Consider the following 20086-nt stretch of genomic DNA (forward strand, 5'->3'; position numbering starts at 1 on the left):
ATGTTGGTTTAAATGACTAGGAAGGAATTGGAGGAAGAATAGTGAGTGACTGTTTTAGTGGATAGTGTAAGTAATTTTTAAAAACTTAAGTTATTCTATAAAGGTGACAAGCAAAACTAAATTGAAGAGGAAGTAATGTTTTTTCTGTTTTATTCATTTCTCCTAACTTTTAAAATGAAGTGATATATTTTTTTAGCTCCACACAATGAATTAAAATGACTCCTCTTTACAATTAAGAAATACAAAACACTATGCAAATAGTTTCTATATGAATAAGTATATATTTTGACATTTTTATGGTATTTATATTAACAGTATTAATTTTTAATGTTCTGAATTATTAAAAGTGAGACAATAGGATTAGGTGATGTCCTGGTTTCATTTCTGGAATTTTAAGGATGTGTTAGCTTGTATTTAATAACTACATGGTTTATGAGGAATGAAAATGTAATTTGACTTTTGTCTTCATTTGTATATTCTTAAATATTAGCATAATATTAAATATGAAGATTTTTATGAATAGGAAAATGGATTTTTGCTGAGTTTATAATTTTCTTATACATATGTAAAAATTATTAATTTGGGGATGCCTTTTACTGTACTAGGTGGGATCATTGTTAACATTGCTCTGTGTGACCATATACATATGTGAACAGTACAGTTTGGTCTGAACGCATTCAAATTCATTTGGCATTTGAGAACCTTAATAATGCTTATTAGTAAAACTATACCTTGACAATTACATCAGTTTATATGGAGACATCTAAACATGTTTGTTTTAATTAGGGTGATACTACTGACTATAATTAATAGATACAAAAAAGGACAGAGGCCCGTATGCTACAGTTTATTTCTTGTTCTCATGTCAGCATGAAAGAGGAAAACAGGTTGGTTGAATAGCCCTTTTCTGTGCAGTCACTCAGGATCCAGGATGTAGTGTTTGCCGTCTTCATCACATTTTTTTCAGTGTCACTCTGGAGGTTGCCTCCATTTGAGCCAGATGAATGAGGAGCATATGAATAAGTTGCAGACATTAATTTACTCATATTTCATTGGCTGAAACTCAGTCACATGCCCACAACTAGCATCAAAGGAAGCTGGAAAATGTGGTCCAGTGTGCTCAGTAAACAAAAGAGAGAACATGTACTTCATTGAGTAGCCAACAGCTTTTCCTATAGTCCATCTTTCTTGTCATGAAATAGCCATGCACATCCTCTTTCCTGCCTTCCCAGAAGGGAAATCCTAAAGTTCCCATTCGTTGCATCCAGGAGAAAGTCAAAGATCTGAAGCCAATGTGGTCTCCCCTCTCAAACTGGAATGTGGTTCCTTGAGGTTTACAGACTATGAAATTTACCTGCTCTTTCCCAGTCTCACCAATCTATATATATAAAAGGCTAATATGCTAAGTGTCCTTCCCTCCATCCAGGTAAGGCCCAGCTTCCTCTCCCTACCAACAACTAGCCTCGCAGTTTTTTCATAGCCAAGTGCAAACATTTCACACTTTAACCAAATGTCTGTGAAGTGTTTTCCTGTGCCTCATCTCATTTGATCCTCACAGAAGTCCTGGAGTAGGTAGGTAGGACACTCGGTAGAATCCTATTTTCTTTTCATTAGCTGGAAAACAGAGATTTAAATAGCTTAGAAACTTGACTCAACTAAAAAGAAGTCAGAAATGATGGAACTTGAAAATGATTTCAGGTTTTCTCACTGTGCAGAATATAGTCAAACACTGCTGCAGTTAAATATTTTATTCTTGTTCTCCCTGCGTGATCTACAATAATAATCTCCTTCATGTTGATATTTACTGCTGTGCTGCTGAAAATTACCTGAAAGAGAAGTTGGGGTGGAAAAAGTTTAGCTACATCAGAGAGCAGGTCTAATTAAGCAAGTTTATTTTTATATATATAAGCAAGTATATATATAAAAGGCTAAGTTGACTTGCGCATGCACGAGACATATAAAGCTCTCACTGGCACCAGTCGCATGCATGTATTTCGATCTGTCATTGTCGATCATGAATTTGGTTGACACTTCTATTAATAGAGAAAGGCCGAATAGCGATATTAAAATATTTCTTCTAATTTCCTGCCAATGTGCACGAATCCATGTACCGGGCCACTAGTCCCCTAATGAATAATGGTAAAGCAGAGGATAACTGCATCTTACCTCCAACAATTACTGCTGTTTTGAAAGAGAAGAATGGGAAACACACAGGAGTCTTGGTCCATCATGATGATGAAACGTGCTGCACAGGAGACTACTAAGAAGGCCGATTATACTGACAGTAGAAGTTATTTGCTTGTGTTACTGAACAGAGAGTTAGTCTACGCAGCACACAAGAGCCAAACACTAAACACAGAACTGCAGTGAAGAACTTAGAGTCACTTTATTGGCAAAGCCCTAAGCAAGGAGAACGGGAAAGCTATGGCTCAAAAGCCTGAACTTCCCAGTCAGGCATTCAAGTGAGTTTCTAGGGCGTTAAGGGGAACAGGTATGTGGAAGTGCTGGTGGGGTGGGGGCCAGGTTTTTGTTTTGTTTTTATCCTAACCCAAAGATATGCTTTTATTGATTTTATAGAAATATTTGGCTTTTACAAGTTGGCTTTTCCAACCTTGTTAGTCTCCAGATTCTCTGGCTCTGTATTCCCTTGCTTAAATACAGGTCAATTATTGTCAGACCTAGTCTTTATCGAGTAGCATCCTTACTAGAAGCAGAGCAACAACTTCCAGGCCACTCGGGAATTCTTAGGTCTGCAATGAGACCCCACCAATGTATGTAAGGTGCTCAACCATAATAGAAGTTCATTCCATTTTCAGCAGAGCACTATGATGGTAAAGAAGTTAGAACTCCCCTCCAGCCCAGGCTGACCAAGGTTCTATGTTCCTGTAAGTGTACCCTTAGGGCTTGTCTGGGGATCATTTCCATTCTAGCTAATTAGATGGGGACGGGAGATCTCAACAAGGGAGATCTTAATGCTCAGGCCTGCAAGTGACACACATCACTTCCATTCATACTCTGCTAACAACACCTCAGTTACGTGTTTGCACTGAGCTTAGGAATTACAGTGTAACTCTGTGCCAGGAAGAAAAGGGGAATATGGATTTTGGTGAGTAGCTTGTCTCTGCCGCAATATTTAAACTCAATAAAACTAATAGGATCTGAAAGATATGTGGTAGATTGAATCGAACAGGGCTTATAATGTAGTAAGAATAAGAATATTAGAATATGCAGTAGTAGTTTAAACTGTTGACTGAAGAGAGGCAGAACTAGAATTCAAAGTCAAGTGCTTTTGTTACCTGTGTCATGCCTATAAAATAACATGTGAAGCACCTGGGATTCAAACTTCAGCCTCGTTGTGTAGCAGAGGAGGTAATTGGAGAGAAACACGCTGTCAAGAGCTTGCCTGCAGCTTCAAACCATGTGAATAAACACAGCACTACGTTATTTCCACATTTACAGACGTGTCCTCTCTGTGTGGTTTAATTAGCATTGATAGTTCTGGATAAAGTGAGTGTTACCAAGAACAAATGATTGGGAAGTTTAATTATCAGCAGTTGTATCCTTGATAATTTTTTTGAAATAATTTTGTGTTCTTTACTAATATCTAATGGGAATAAGTCAAAGGCACTTACCCATTGCTTTAGAAATGAAGTTTATGGAATAAATTATTCCGGAAGTGTGTAGACAGTGCTTTGGATTTTTTAGGATTTCATCATAATTTTTTTCTTTCCTTGCAGAAGGCATTTTGGAGATCAAAGATGGGTAGAAAAGATGTCTCCACTGTAAAACTTCCTGTTGATCAGTACAGAAAGCAAATTGGTAAGCGGTAAATTTCCTCTGATACATTTCTGCAAATTCAGATAAAGAAAAAAAGCAATTATATGTGGTATTAAGAAAATCACTTTCCCCTAATACTTATAACATACAGAATGTGGTTAATAAAAGACCGTATAGAGTTTTTAAGGAGCAAAAATGTGCAGTCCTGCCTACTAATGGAGAAATACATTTTGTGTAACTATAATTTTTTTCAAAGCTTTCATAGTTTTTATTAACTTAATAAAAGCAAAAAATACATTTATTCTTAAGGCTAGGTGCTTTTATATAGGCACTATTTTTAATATTATCATCTATTTAATCTTTTTAATCCATGTAACAACTTGTAATTCTCTTGTTTATTAATGGTAATAATTTGATAACCTCAAAATGCTCCATTAAACTTTTACCTTAGTAAAATGGTGGACTGCCACTCATCAGCATAGGAAGATAAGAAGCTTATCTGTTTTATACTATACTCTATGTAATATTTTCTACCCATTCTTTTCAAGGATGTGTGGAGTATTTATAAAAAAATTACTTATACACTAGTTACAAACCAAGACCCCCGATTTTAAAGAATCAATATACTACAACCACAACTCTGAACGAATTGTAATAAACTAGTAGTCAGAAGCAAAAAAGGTAACTTCTCCTTACCTCACCTCTATTCTCTTCGTTCACATTTCTTCCTATTCCACTTTTTTAAAAATTAAAAATAGTTAATAAAAAACCTTCTAAATAACTGAAGGATAAACAAGAGGTTGCAATAGAAATCAGAAGATAAGTAGAAATAATTGATACCAAAAGAATATATACCTATTACATAAATATGATACATAAGGTGCTCTCCATAAAAGAAAATATATTTCTGCAAAACAAAAGAGATGTAAATAAAGTGAAAAAATATTTAGAATACATAGAACCAATAAAAACTTATATGTAGAAAAATAAAATCCTACTACAAATAAATAAAATAGTCCTGAAACTCAGTAGTAAAATGGTCAAAAAAAAATAGTTCATGCAAAAGGAAACCTAAATAGACAAAAACAAAACAAACAACTATTATAATAAAAAATGAAATTAAAGGATCTTATGTAAATATCTAACTCACTTAACTGATAGATAAATGCAAATTACAAAACAGTATTTCTATTTGGGTAATTTCTTGAGGGGAGGTTTATGATGTTTGATTTATTGTGTATTATCCTTTCTTCACTTGTAGGATGGCTGTGGATAAATATTGTGAGTTGTTAGTTACTGATGTGTTTAAATCGGACTGACCTACCAGACTGAAGTCTCTGATCAAATGGGATGGGCTAACCACATAACTGAAGAGTAACCATATCGGAAATCGATCCATAATCCAACTCTTCAATACACAGTTCTTAGAATTTAGACAACGTAGAACATTTCTATCTGCTCAGATAGTCCCCCATCTCTGCTTGCAGGCAGTCTCTACCCAATCTCCAAGTGCAACCACTCTTCTGATTTCTATCACCATGGGAGAATTTTTTTTCTGCACAAAAAAGGCTAAGATTTGAATTAGTCTTAAATGCTCTGTTATTTCTCTTAAAATATTAAGCAATATCTTTAACTGACTTGAAAACTTACTTAAATATGCTGTTTAACTTTCCTGAAGTTTTTTAAATCTTCCTTTGATACTTTTGTTGCTTTCCTTTGATTTTGTATCCGAACCCCCAAGGGTACATGGCGCACAGCAAGTATTTTTTAAAAATGTTTGTGAAAATTTTTTGGCTAAGTGCAAAGTAGACTTTGATATATTTTATACCATATTCTACTTAGTTACATTTCCCTGTGTACATAATAAGTTGTTGCTTGGTTAGCATTTTTTAATATGATTATTTTGGAAAGTAATTTATATCTCATGAGCAACTTGTTGCTTTACCTTTGTAGCAAACTAAACCATAGTACTTGTTTCTTAGTACTTAATGTGGTGTTAAGTGATGGTGTATCCTTTACAATTTATGACTAATATTAAGCTGTTCTGACCAAGCATTGAAAAATTATTAATTTGAGTTGCCTCTATAACATAATATTAAAAAGTTTGCGTGAGATTTTTATTTATAAGGGTATTTATAATTTACCAGCTTCCTCTCATCTGCCCAGGTATTTCTAAATAATTTTGAGAAAAATACTTTTTGCAAGTTTTACTTCTATAGATACACCCCCCCTTTTTTTTTCTTGAGTGACTATGTGGCATCATTTTGTATGTCTTGCTGACAATAAAAGTATACTATGAATTTTTTATTGTGTTTCTGGTTTTATAATTTTCTTTTTATTAACTTGACTAACATTTTCATTATTTTTTGCTTGTGAACATACCATTTATGATTTTTATTCATCTTGTAGCCATCAAAAAGCAGACCCTTTGTTTATTGACATAGCTACTGAGTTTGCTATAGGACTCCATAAGAAAGACTATTGACCCTTGCTTTTGTAATGAGTTTTCTACAGTTATTTGTAGTATTTATTTATTTTGATGTAATTTTATTGATTTCAGAGAGGAAGGGAAAGGGAGAGAGAAATAGAAACATCAATGATGAGAGAGAATCATTGGTAGGCTGCCTCCTGCACGCCCCCTACTGGGGATCGAACCCGCAACCTGGCCATGTGCCCTGACTGGGCATTGAACCCTAACTTCTAGTTCATAGGTTGACACTCAACCACTGAGCCACACCGGCCAGGCTATTTGTATTTTTTAATGTAGTTACTAAAATTGTGTTCATATGGCAGTTGAGAAATTACTTTATATGCCAATTGTACTGCCCTTCCATAAGTAATTTTGGTAACATGAGAAAAATAAGATGCCAAATAGTGTTTTGTTTTTTGAGGAAGGGGGTTGGGATTTAGAGCAGTTGATGAGAAACTAGTCTAAAAAATGTTGAAGGAAATATAAAAGTTTTTACTGTTGATTACCAAATTTTAATTTTTTTCAATATTTATGGCATGCTGTAAATAACTTGACTTCCAGTAATTTCTTTGAGCAATTAAATTTAGACTGCAGATTTTTTTTCAAATATTTTGACTCATCTCTGCTTTTCTATTGTATCTTAATTGGTGTGGTCTATATAAATGGACAATAAATTATATATCTGTGTTATAGCGATCAGACAGTGAATAGAACTCGGTATTCATCCCAAACAGAATTATGATTGAATGTATTTGCAAGATTAAAGCACTGAGTTTACTTTTTCCTAATTAAAGGCAATTAAAGATTTCCAGACACAAATAGAAGACAATGAATTGAGGAATAAGTGTAGAAGCAAGTCCATTTGCAGGTGAAAAGATGTGCCTTTGAAGCAGAACCAGCTGTATTTTCACTGAAAGAATAACAGTTTAGGAAGCTTTTCTGCATGTGCTTGCTTGATAGCATAATGTACTCATAAGCAGCTTATATAGTATTCAGAAAATAACCGTGCATTAATTTTTAAAGCAGCTAAGGCAGAGGAAGAGCATTGCTGCCACATGATGATAATGAGTGTGGTTGGTATAAAGTCCACTGACGAGAAAGAAAAAAACCCGGTCTTCTGAAAGAGGAACATTTATAAAACAATAACCAGATATTCACATGATAATGAACTTGGGTAGCAATACCAACCCAGGGCAAAGATGCAGTCTTATATGTGAGCAAAGCTAAGGAATCGAAAAGCAAATACATAAAGCAATTAAGTAATGTATTTTTTCATTAAGCAGTGGCATAGGTGTAAATGAGTATTGCATTAAATAGCAAATAATGACATAAACATAGGTTTTTATTTTGTATCAAATAGAGCATATAAATTCTATTCTTTTCTAAATGTAACATAAGAATAGTAAATGATAATATTATGGTACCAACTTATTTATGATCTTTATTAACTATATGTTTTTATAGCTACTTGTGGTTCTTTATAGAAACAGTGCCTATGCTAAAGTTAAATATATTAATCATACTGAATAAGAAAGGACTTTTAAAACAGATAATACCTACTTATTAGAAATTATTACTGAAAATGGCATTTTAAAATATTGTTTGAAAAGCAGATACTACATAGATTGTCTGCAAAGTATATGTAAATAAAAAATATGAACATGTGTAGTATCATCTTTGCTATAAAAAAATCCAGGCATAATTTGAAAATTCTTATGCATCAGTGTTTTCTTTTTAGTTATGATTTTGCTTTTAGTTGATACTCATACTCCCTGTTTAAGACTGAAAATTCTGTTGATTATGTACGATGCGTTTTCAAGTATATCAATCTGTGTTTAACAGGAAAAATTAAAGACAAACTACTTTGATTTGTTAAAGTTGGTTGCAGTGGGAACTAGACACATTATCTTATTCTTCTGTAATAGGAAGAAACTTCATAATCGTTTTGGGTATAAGAATAATTAAAATGAATCCAAGGAAAAGTACCCATTACACTTTGGTCTTAGTTTTAAAGGGGTGTGAGCCAGAGCTGGATATAGCCATGATTCCAGAGTGAAGCAAGAAACAGAAACTGGTGGTGGGAAGAGAAAGTTCTGCATAGTCAAGACTTGAATTCAGGTCAATCGCAACTAAACTCCTATGCTTAACTCCTGGAATCAGTCAGTAATCAGTTAACCTTTTCATCTCTCCCTCCTCTTTTCCCTCCCTCTCCCTCATTTTCATGCTATTTCAATTTGGATTTTTGTCTTTCTTTTATCATGAAAACTAGAGGCCCGGTGCACAACTTTCATGTACTCGGGGTGGGGGGAGTCCCTCAGCCCAGCCTGTGCCTTTTTGCAAGCCGGGAACCCTTGGGGGATGTTTGACTGATGCCTCAGGGAGCAGGCCTAAGCCTGCAGTCAGACATCCTTAGCGCCACTACGCCACTGCTGCTGCGCTCACCAGCTGTCAGCCTGGCTTCTGGCTGAGCAGCACTCCCCCTGTGGGAGTGCACTGACCACCAGGGGGCAGCTCCTGCGTTGAGTGTCTGCCCCCTGGTGGTCAGTGGGTGTCATAGCGACCAGTTGTTTCACCTTTCCGACGATTTGCATATTAGCCTTTTATTATATAGGATAAACCCGAAGAGGATCTAAGAAGATCCTCAACAATTACCCAGGTGTTGCCCAACCAAGCCTAGCACTGCTGTTCTATAAGGCCAGGATCTTGAATGATACTGAATGATACCTTTCCTTTCTCCCTCCCTCCCTCCCTCCCTCCCTCCCTCCTTCCCTCCCTCCCTCCCTCCCTTCCTTCCTCCCTTCCTCCCTTCCTTCCTTCCTTCTCCTGTTGTGACCCAGCCTAAAGGAAGAAGAAGAAATATTTTTTAAAATTTGATAATGCTGATTTTACAGAGTAATTGGTTGTCTGGGGAAATGGGCATTACACTCTAGGAGCAAGCAAATAAATACACTTTCAGGTTATCATCATCAGTTCTCTGGTTGGTCATTGTAATTTATGACCTGTCTCCTCCAATATTCATTCTAGATCTTCTTGTCTCTGTTAAGTATCTTGGTTTGATGAGCCTTTTGCCTTTAGTGAGTAATCCAAGTCTTTATTTCTGAATGTTGTGCTTTATAAAAGCAAAACAAACAGTGGCAACAAATTCTTAAAAACAACTTTTTCAGATATTTGGAAATTAACAAAAGTCTTACAACAATCCATAGAATGTTTATTCAAGAAAAACAGCTGGATTTCAGTAAGAATGCTGTGCTTTGTTTTGTTTAACTTGTTGTAATTCCATTTTCCTCTCCTTCGTCTTGCAACTATAGTGGTTGTGAAAAGCCACATCCTGCAGGCACTGGAGAAGGCAGAAATCTCTGAGAATTGTCACTGTCGGACCTGGTTGGCAGCCCACTGAAATCCCATTCTCAGAACTTGTCTTTATTTGACCTGATTTAGAGCTCAGTCTTTGTGAAAAGCCCTTTTCCCATGTCATTTGACAAAAACAATGAGTATGGGGTATTTAACATTACAACTACCTGAGTCAGCATTACTAGTTGGGGCTAGTATGTGGCTGACCTAAAAAACCTAAAATAAAACAAAACCAGGCAATAAGATGTCCATAGAGGCTTTAAAAATCTTTGACACACATTCCTGGGAATCATAGAAAGTCATAAGACAGTGCACAGCTATACCACGGCCAAGAAAGACAGAAAGGGCTATAATCTCTTCTCTTAATGATCTTGAGGAAGCTAGCGGGAAGTGAAGGCTAAGGCAGATCCAGGAAAATGTATACCCCTCCCCCCCAACCGCCCTACACACACACAGCCCCTCAGTGAAGCCAGAAGACTTAATGTTCAAGGCATTTATGAAAACTATCGGTCAGTCAGATGAAAATTAAGCTAAGTGCCTGTATATGACAAAGAACAAACTTTACAGAATTAGACCATAAAAGTAATTAAATAAATAAACACTAACTTTAACAAAAGAAGATTAATAGCAGCAAGAAAAAATCCTAGGGAGATGTGATTTGCAGAGTTGCCCGTGATTGGCTTCATAGGCTTGGGTTATCTAGATTTTCCCACAGATAAAATGTAATAAACAATTGCTAAATAGCTACTTTGGTTATTGCATTATTAGTATAACCTAAATCAGACACAATGTAGTCAAGAAACCATCTATATCTAAAATCTAGTATTTTCTAAATGTAAGTACTTAGAAGAAGGTGGGGCCTTCTAGATGTTATATATACTTTTTATAATCGTGAACATATGGCATCCTTTATTTTTTTTATCCTCATGAGGATATATTTTTATTGATTTTAGAAAGAGAGGAAGGAAAAGGGAGAGGGAGAGGCGGGGAGAGAGAGAGAGTGTGAGAGAGAGAGAGGAGAGAGAGAAACATCGGTGTAAGAGAAACATTGATCAGTTGCCTCCCATATGTGCCCAAACCAGGCATTGAACCCATGACCTTTCTCTGCACAGGACGATGCTCCAACCAACTGAGCCACATCGACCAGGTGGTTTCCTTCTTGAAGCCATAACAAAAATAACATGTTGAAAACCTCTTTGGATATAATGGAAAGATCTGGTTTTAGTTATAAATAAGTTAATAGATGGCTGCTGTGAATGTTTTCACTGAGTAGACTGAAACCATGTGTTGCAGTATATACTTTTGGATATCATAGTCAGCAAGGAGAGACTGAATTCATGACAGATTCACTATGTGGAGCAGTGCCAGATGTACAATAATTTTTAAAATCATCTACTTATAATACAGTTTCAAATGTTCATATCAAATGTAATATAAATCTGCAATATTCTCTGAGATTATAGGATTTGAATCGAAATAGAACACATTTAACCAATGGTTATATGGGATGTGAAGCAGAGTGATAAATTCTCACTTTAACATTTACTCTTTGAGGTATATTTGAATTTGTTTTATGGCAGACACACCATCCAGAATATTGCATATGTGTATGAAAAGCGTACTGGTTAATGTAAGATAATCTTTTTTCATTTGCTTATTTTCCCCCTATTGCATCTAGAGATTATTATAGGGCACATATGAGATAGAACAAGAATGCCTGCTTAACCTCAAATCTATAATCTGTAAACTTGTCTGTAGATTCTCATTAGAAACTTGCTTTGTAACCGTGGTTGTCAGAGGCAGTTGATATGTCACCATTTTCATTGTTCTGGAAAGTTTCATATCTCAGCAGGAATAATGGCATGAATAGTTTGACCATTGAGATATGAAATCAGAGTGAATATTAGTCAGTGAATATTACTCTTTTTAAAAAATATACCTCTAGCCAAACAAACACGTTTATGTGTCTAATGGACACAACTATAGCATTTCTTCATCGCTCCCATCCAGTTGACTCCTCTCTGCCATTTCTAATTTTTAAAAATGTTGTTTAGTTATTTGTATGTTTATTTTTTTCCTTTTTTATTGAATTTATTGGGAAGACACTAGTTAGCAAAGTTATACAGGTTTCAGGTGCACTGTTCAACAACAGATCATCTCTACGCTGTATTGTGTGTTCATCACCCCAAGTCAAGTATGCTTCCATCACCATTTATCTCTCCTGTTCCCTCCTCCATCTACCCCCAACCCCATTTCCCCTGCAGTCACCATGCTGTTGTCCATACTAGTATCCATGAGTTTTTTTCTTTTATTTTTTTTTGCTCAATCCCTCTACTCGCTCACACAGATACATTGAGAAATATATCATGCATTGCATGTGCATGATGTATTTTAGTTTAGATCAGCTGCTTTCGAATTTATTTTAGTGTGTGGAAGATGTGGAAATTAAAGAAAAAAGAGGTAATTTTTGGAAAGAACTGACCACTGAAAGGAAAGAGAGTTAGATGGAAACAACAAGGCCGCATAACAGAATATAAAACAGCTGAAGCGATTATATGGTCAAATGTTCAGTCCCACTCAGAATAACATACTGTTATGTTTGAGACTCATTTGACCCAGTTCTTAGTTAAAAGTGTGGTTAACAAAATATATATTATTAGTCAGTGCTTTTGTTGTTATTGTTAAATCTATTTTCTTTACAGACTAATAGGCATTACTCAGTGGCGTCATGAGATGGTCCCCAAAAAAAGATATTTGGTGGCACTAAGTTTTGTTCGTTTTTGGCTGTGAAATGTGGTAGAGAAAATGAAAACTAATATCTAAATGTAGCTATCCTACATCTTTTATCTAGCCATATTTATTCTGTCTTCTAGTAAAAGAACCAAAAGTTAAATACGTATGTTCTCTAAAAGATTCAGTGACTAAAAGTTATTTATTTACCTTTTTTAGTTTCTTACTTGGAAAAACTTGACAATATTTCTCAAGTTAATTACTTAAATACTTAAAATATCCATAATAAAATAATAAAATAAATTTATAATGAATGAATTTATAATCAATTATGAAGACAAAGTTAGCTTTACCCATTAATGGGACCTGATGTATACTCATTTATTTACACATTTGTTTCCAAATGTTTCCACAAGGTTTACTCTCTGTACTTTAAACATCTTATTCGCTAAAAGAAGTTTTTGTCTTTTCTTATAATCACTGCTCAGCAAATCAAAGATGCCTGTCAAATCTTCTTCCTGAAAAAGTAAAGGAGGAGGAAAAGTTGATCTTAGGGAGACAAGTTTATGGTTTCCATAACTGGGAACTACTTTGCAACCGTGTCCCAATTTTACTCTATTTAAACGTTTTTTGACATTTCAGATGGCTGTTAAACTGGAAGTATACATAAGCATAACTCATTGTCTGAAATTATTTCTTTCTAGGTAAACAGGATTATAAAAAAACCAAACCTATTTTACGAGCAGCCAAATTAAAAGCAGAAGCAAAGAAAACAGCAATAGGCATTAAGGTACCTATACTTGATTACTTTAAGATGTGATCTATTCATGCCACTTTGTTTTCTATCACTGGATTGCATAAATGTTGAGTTCTGAATGTTTTATGACATTTCAAAATCTAAGTCGAATGCCAGAATTGAAGGTTTTTATAAAGGATTTACTTAATGGGAAACATCCTTCTTATCCGGAGATTTTACCAGGTCTTAAAATAAAACACTGTGTCACTTGCAAGAACCAGTTCTACTTAAATTTGCAATTTATTTTTCCAACTACTAAATATACATTTCAGTGATTTATGTGGCCTAAATAAAAAATTCTCATTTTCAGTAAATTTCATTTGACAGTTGTTTAAATTTTAGTTGTAATTATATATTCTTAGATCATTAATATATGTCAGTTTACTCTTTGAATTATTATTGTTGTCAGTTCTCTCTATGATGGAATTCTAATCATGTTCCCAAACTTGTTCTCTCAGAAAAGGAACTGAGAATGATATTAGCAGATATTAATCCATTGTGCTAGCACAGTGAAATTCAACAAAATTACATTTCCATTATTACCCATGTCAATTCTTTGCCAAGTATTTATACTCAAATCAAACTATTAATAGGAAAATTAATTTGGTGGCTTTACTGTCAAGTGTGTCAAATTGTAATGACTAGTATATATATTTTATTTAAATATTAAAATGTTAAAAGAAGATTTTGGGTATTTTATCTGGCAGTTGAAAAATCAATTTTTCAAAGTTATAGCTTATAGCAAATGCCAAGGTATTACTACCAAGCTGTAACAGCTGTTGAACTGCCAGATGATATATTTGGTTGTCTTCCAGAATTTGCTATTATGATGAAACACTGCTTCTTTTTACTCCTGATTGCTGATTTTGATCAAGCATTGCCGTGTGATGTGATATGTTTTTATAATGCAATCTCCTCAGTTAGTGCTGGGTCAGTTTTTAATGAAAATAAAAAAGTAGATTGCCTTTTTGTTTAAAAGAGAGATGATTAATCTTTTGAAGTTTTCTTCTAATTTCATATGAAATTTCATTTTAAAAATTATTTCCATAATATAACCTTTCTAAAAGCAGTGCTTAGTTTTTTTCTTTTACAATTAGTTACCCGATTGTTGTCTTTTTTAATGAGAACATTACAGAAGTCATTTTTCACCAAGGTAATATGATATGTACTTTGACTTTTCACAATGTTGTGTTTTTGTTTTTAGAAAATATTGGGCCAGCTAACTCCACATGTGGCACAATAAAATGAACAACTGTAATGTAAAACTTGAGAAATAGTACAGCCATTCATCTATAAATATATGCCACTTTCTCATACACATCCTCCTTTTTATTTGCTCTTATAATTTTTTTTAGTTCTCTGACATTATCAGAGATAATTGTAAACATTGATCTGTTGCCTCCTGTATGCACCCCCAATGGGGATCAAACCTGACACCTAGGTATGTGCCCTGACTGGGAAAGAGCCCGCAGTCTTTTTGTTGTATGGGAGGATGCTCCAACCAACTGAGACACCAGGCGGGCTGCTCTTATTATTGTTGTTGTTGTTTTAACTTAAGGAAATAACTATGTTCCCAGTGTGAGATGAGTCTACCTTATAGTGCAATTATTTGTCTTTTTAAAAAGCAATGTGGAATTTGTTTATTTATGAGAAAATTTTTCTTAGATTTCATTTACAATTTGAAGTATGTGCATAAGAGTTTCTGACATCAGAACATAACTTTTTAAAAATAAGCTAGCATATCGTTTTGGTTTATGAGCGTATGGGAGAAAAGCCTTAACTTTAAATATTGTTTACTTTGCTTGCAAATTTATGTAAAGAGCTCATTAAATAATATGAAACTTTTTAGAATCAGAACCGTGGAGGTGTTTTACATTTCAAATCTGGCATACCAATTAGTTTGCCCTGTCAAAGTTTGATTACATTGTCATTTTAGCATAGGATTTTAAATAACAAAGTTTCTTTTAGCACTTGCTATTTAATGCTATTAATTTCCCCAGCGAGTCATTTTACCCATATTGATAATGTCAGAGAAGCAACTAGGGACTAATGAGCATCAAACATGTTTGACTCTTATCTGGTTGATACAGGATGGCCATAATATGACAATAGTTTACCACTTCACTGCTTATTCTTTAAAATGAATTATAGTTATGGTCTTAAAATAACTTAAATCTACAGAAACTATGAATAGCTGCATGGAATAGAGAAATCACAGAAATGACAACAATGAACACAACATAAAGAGGCCCAGGATCAAATCCCTCCTGCCTCTTGCTCTTACCGTGATCCAGCTGAATTCAAGCTGGCACATTTGTGAGTGGAGATTATTCCATTTACTTCACAGTGTTAGGAGAGTTTAATATTAAAAGGAAAATACTTAACATTGAACCTAGCACATAGAAGTCCTTTATGAATTGTTAGCAGATCGAATAAGTATTTATTTGTGTTAGTTATTACTGGTTTGTATAAATAAGAGTTTTCTTGGTTGTTTGTCACTGGCCTGATGATCCCCGATTTCAACTAAGTCTGCATTGTGTGACTACATTATATATTACAAAATGTTCTCAGTTTTGCTGTGGAAATAGTGTTATGTAGTAGTATTATTACTGATGTGAAGTTTCCAAAGCATTACGTAATTTTAATAAACTTTACATCTAAATTGTATAAATCTTAATCCTTTGTTATTAATTTAAAAATTACTATAAGTACCATGATGTTGTAGAACCTGTGGAAAGATTAATAAGACATGATTATCTTAGAGGAATGTATACAAAAAATCATTTCCAGATTTTAGTACCATGTAAAGTCATCCATATTTATTGAGAAATCATGAGCTGGAAATATAAAGAATTTTACAATAGGGTCATTAACTTCAGAGGCTCTAGCACTTTCTCTAAGTGTATGTTTAGAAATAGAAAATGTTTTAAGGAAACAGTCATTATTTAGAATAAGAATAGCAGTCAGAATCTAGGATTAATTTCTATTGAGAAGCTATTTTTATTTCCTGTGTCTTACCAATGTAAACAAAATGCCCTAATGTATGGCCCACTAATGCAATGAATATCACCTAAAATATATCTGCACAATAATATGTGCTATTTGGCTGCTGTCCAATTAAAAGATTATATTTCAAAAATTACAAAATCACTAAAAATATTTTTAGAATATAAATACCTATGTTTCCTAGTATTTAGAAGGAAAAAGATAAGCTGAATTTGTTAAATAAATAGTTAATTAGTTTATTGAAATGTTTAGTTGAAAGGTATAATCATAATAAAAGAATAAAAATAAAAAATTTAGTATCAAAAAATTCTCTTTTATATAAACAAAAATATCCAAGTGTTAACCAGATCCTTCTAACAACCCCTTCAGATGAGCCAGCTGGAAACATTTTTTATTTTTTGTTATTTCTGATTTAAAACTAAAAATGGCCAGGGGGTGGAGCCATCAATGCCTACAGGTTTCTAAGTTATGGTTAGTGCTTCCTGAAAGAAGTATCTTCTAACTTTACCATGCTTTACCCTCCAAACATGCAGTTCCTATAATACGCATCTTCTTAACAGAATAGGACATTTGGAAAAAAATTTATTTGCTACACCTCTCCATCCAATACTTTTTAAGCCCTCCCTCCCACACCATATATTGAATAGACTTAATTGAATTAATGGATCCTCTGACCTTGTATCCTATGAATGTTCTCTGCTTCCTACCCTTAAGACCTTTTATAATGCCTCTGGATATTCTGAAAATGTACAGTCAGGTGATATAGAGTTATTTGAAAGGACAAGAAGAGGTTGAAAAGCACCAATTAGAGGCGATTATCAATGAGATGAGAATCATGGCCTCCAGTCAAGAGCACAAAAGTTATTCTTCCGTTAAATACGTGTGAGTGGACATCAAGGCTGTTGGATAGCTTTTTTGTCCACTATAGAGAACAGGTAGACTTTGCAGATGTGGGCCACTTGTCTATACGTCCTCTTAGAATTGGTCGCTGTGTAACCAGATGGGTCTGGGAGCACAGCTGTGGCTGTAAGAAAATGAATGAAACCTGTCTGATGCTACCATGCCCTTTGGAGATGCCAGAATGTTCCAAACTGCAGCAAAGAAAAATTCACTTTCATTTGACGTTATATATCAGATCAAAGAAATCAAATCTTAGAAAAATAGTTGACACTGAATCTTTTAACCCCATGGCTTTTATTAATATTTATTCTCACAGTTTGGAAATCTAAGTAAATGTAATTATGAAGTTAAAAATCTGTATAAGGTGTCCATTTATAATTTCAACAATCAGGTAAACATTTCCTGTTGACTATAAACCATGTTTGTTAGCATAGGCAACTAGGCAGCTAGGCAGCTAGTTAGAAATTAATGAAAGAAACGGGAATGGGAACAGAACTGGCTATGCCTAGGCCTGATTAAGTGTGGAAGTTATAGCTTCAGATACCCCAGGAGATTGCTGAACCCCTGCCAAGAGGATTCACACCTCCCCTTCCCCCCCACCCCAGTGGGTAGTGGGGAGGGACTGGCTTTCCAGTCTCCCCGGGGGACGACCAGTTCCCTCCCTGGAAATTCTTTGCTAGGCACATGGGCAGTAGAAACCAAGACGGCACATGGGGAGGAAGCATGTGTGCAGCGGAAACCAAATGAGGAGGCAAAACTCTGAGGCATGCACAGTAGGAGCCAAAATAGCCACATAAAGGGCAGAGCCTAACCTGGGAAACCTCAGAAAAGGATCCGATTGGATAAGGGACAGGAAACCCAGTAGATCCTGAAAAAGGATTGGTTAGGGGAAGGACCCAGCATAGACCCGGGAAGGATTAGGAAAGAGATTGGTGAGTTTGAAAGAAGGCCTGCTCTCTCCCCAAAGCAATGTCGTATAAGCAAAGCTTAACAAAGGCCCTTGGGGGTAGCACGAGTGCATTCATTCATTCATGTGCTCGCTCTCTCTAGTCCTCACATGGCCCAGGTGTGGCCCCAGTGCAGCGTTGGTGGGGGATGAGCAGGTGGAGAAATGAGGCACAGAGAATTCGGCATTAGAGGACCCTGGCCCTCCTGGGCTTGGGGAGCACAGGTGCAGGTCTGAGACCCCAGAAGCGGGACTCCACAGAACAGAGCTGTGGGTGAAACACCGACACCTGGGCACAGTTTGTTTTCGCTCCAATAAATCTTAACATTACACCTTATCCGCCCGCCAGTGTGTGGTTCCCCGAAATGCTTTTCTCATGGCCCCCTTTTCTCCACAACATATTCATTTTAGTGTTTTTAACGTTTATTAGTTGGCATATGTTGAATTATTGCTTTTGCATTCTAATGAAATGTAAAATGCACTCATGTGAGTGCAAATAAATTACTGCTTCGTAAAATAATGCCAGGAAGGGGTGTAAGAAAGGAGTGAAAATTAGAAGGCAGTGGTAGGCCCTTTAGGATACGGAACTGGCACTATTTGCTGTTTTTTGTATTTAGCCAAGTGATATGTTACTATTGAGGAAATTCCTTGATGGTGTGTATATATTTTAAAATTTTATAGACTTTTTGAGACATAGTATGAATATTGCCATTTATATGTAGTATTTTTTTAACTATTATTTCATTTCAACATAATTGATTAATATGACCCAAATTAAATTACCAAGGAAAAATCCAGAGCCATTCTTCACAGTTGTGATGAATTATACTGTATCATGCTTCATGAACTGAGTGTTCAGTTTGTCTTACCACATTATATAATCTATAGAATTTAGAATATAAAAATTAGAGGTTCAACAAAATAATCTATCCTATATAGTAGAAGGCTAATATGCAAATTGACCCAACAGCAGAACAACAAGTCACTATGACACGCACTGACCACCCGGGGGCAGACGCTCAATGCAGGAGCTGCCCCCGGGTGGTCAGTGCACTCCCACAGGGGGAGGGCCACTCAGCCAGAAGCCCTGAGCCGGGCTCACGGCTGGTGAGTGCAGCAGTGGTGGTGGGAGCCTCTCCCGCCTCCGCGGCAGCACTAAGGATGTCCAACTGCCGGCTTAGGCCCGCTCCCCACTATGGGCTCTTGGACTGTGAGAGGGCACAGGCCAGGTTGAGGGACGCCACCCCCCCCCCCAGTGCACGAATCTTATGCACCGGGCCTCTAGTCCTATCTAATAAAGAGCCAATATACTAATTACACCGCATGGCAGAACGACCTTCCATAACGACCGTCCAGATGACCTTCTGGAATGACCAGTGGGCTGGGACGCGGGGCCACGAGGCAACTGGGGCTGTGAGGGCCGAGGCAGTTGGGGCTGTGAGGGCCGAGGCAGTTGGGGCTGCAAGGGCCGAGGCAGCTGAGTTGGGCCCTTGCACTAATTTCATTGGGCCTTTAGTATATATGTAAAAGCCTAAGAGACCATTCGACCATTTGACTGGTAGCTAGGACACGCACTGGCTACCAGGGGGCAGATGCTCAGCGGACAGGCATGGAAACATGGAACAGACTGATGAATCTCAGAGGGAAGGGGAGAAGGGGGAGGGTGGAAAGAGATTAACCAAAGATCTTATATGCATACTAGAGGCCTGGTGCATGGATTCCTGCACCAGTGGGGTCCCTCGGCCTGGCCTGTGGGGATTGGGCTGAAACCGGCTCTCTGACACCCCCTGAGGGGTCCCGGATTGCAAGAGGGCACAAGCCAGACTGAGGGCCCCACCATTTGTGCACTGGGCCTCTAGTATTTAATAAAGATGTTAAAGAGGCATAATCTATTAGAAAAGAAATGATCATTTAATTTTAAAGATCTGTGACTTAAGTGCTAAACTAATAATAAATTTATTGAAGCAAGAAATAAAATTAAAAATAACCAAATAGAGAATAGATAAACTTTGTAGGCACAAACAACATTTCTTGTCCCCAACATTTTGATATCCAAACTATGAAGACATATTTAAAAGTATAAATGTTAATTTCACTATTAGTGAAACGC

The 20086-nt window shown here is 35.9% G+C and overlaps 1 protein-coding gene across 1 annotated transcript in view; it reads left to right on the top strand.

Moving 5' to 3' along the window:
• TRIQK (triple QxxK/R motif containing) overlaps nucleotides 1-20086 on the top strand; it is a 37795-nt gene that overhangs the window by 14101 nt on the left and 3608 nt on the right. The window contains exons 3-4 of the mRNA XM_059672253.1: nucleotides 3738-3819; nucleotides 13033-13118. Coding sequence (XP_059528236.1) covers nucleotides 3759-3819; nucleotides 13033-13118 — 147 coding nt within the window. The 5' untranslated portion in view covers nucleotides 3738-3758. The remainder of the gene's footprint in view (nucleotides 1-3737; nucleotides 3820-13032; nucleotides 13119-20086) is intronic.

The sequence above is a fragment of the Myotis daubentonii genome, chromosome 17 (assembly GCF_963259705.1).
Source record: "Myotis daubentonii chromosome 17, mMyoDau2.1, whole genome shotgun sequence".
Lineage (NCBI taxonomy): Eukaryota > Metazoa > Chordata > Mammalia > Chiroptera > Vespertilionidae > Myotis > Myotis daubentonii.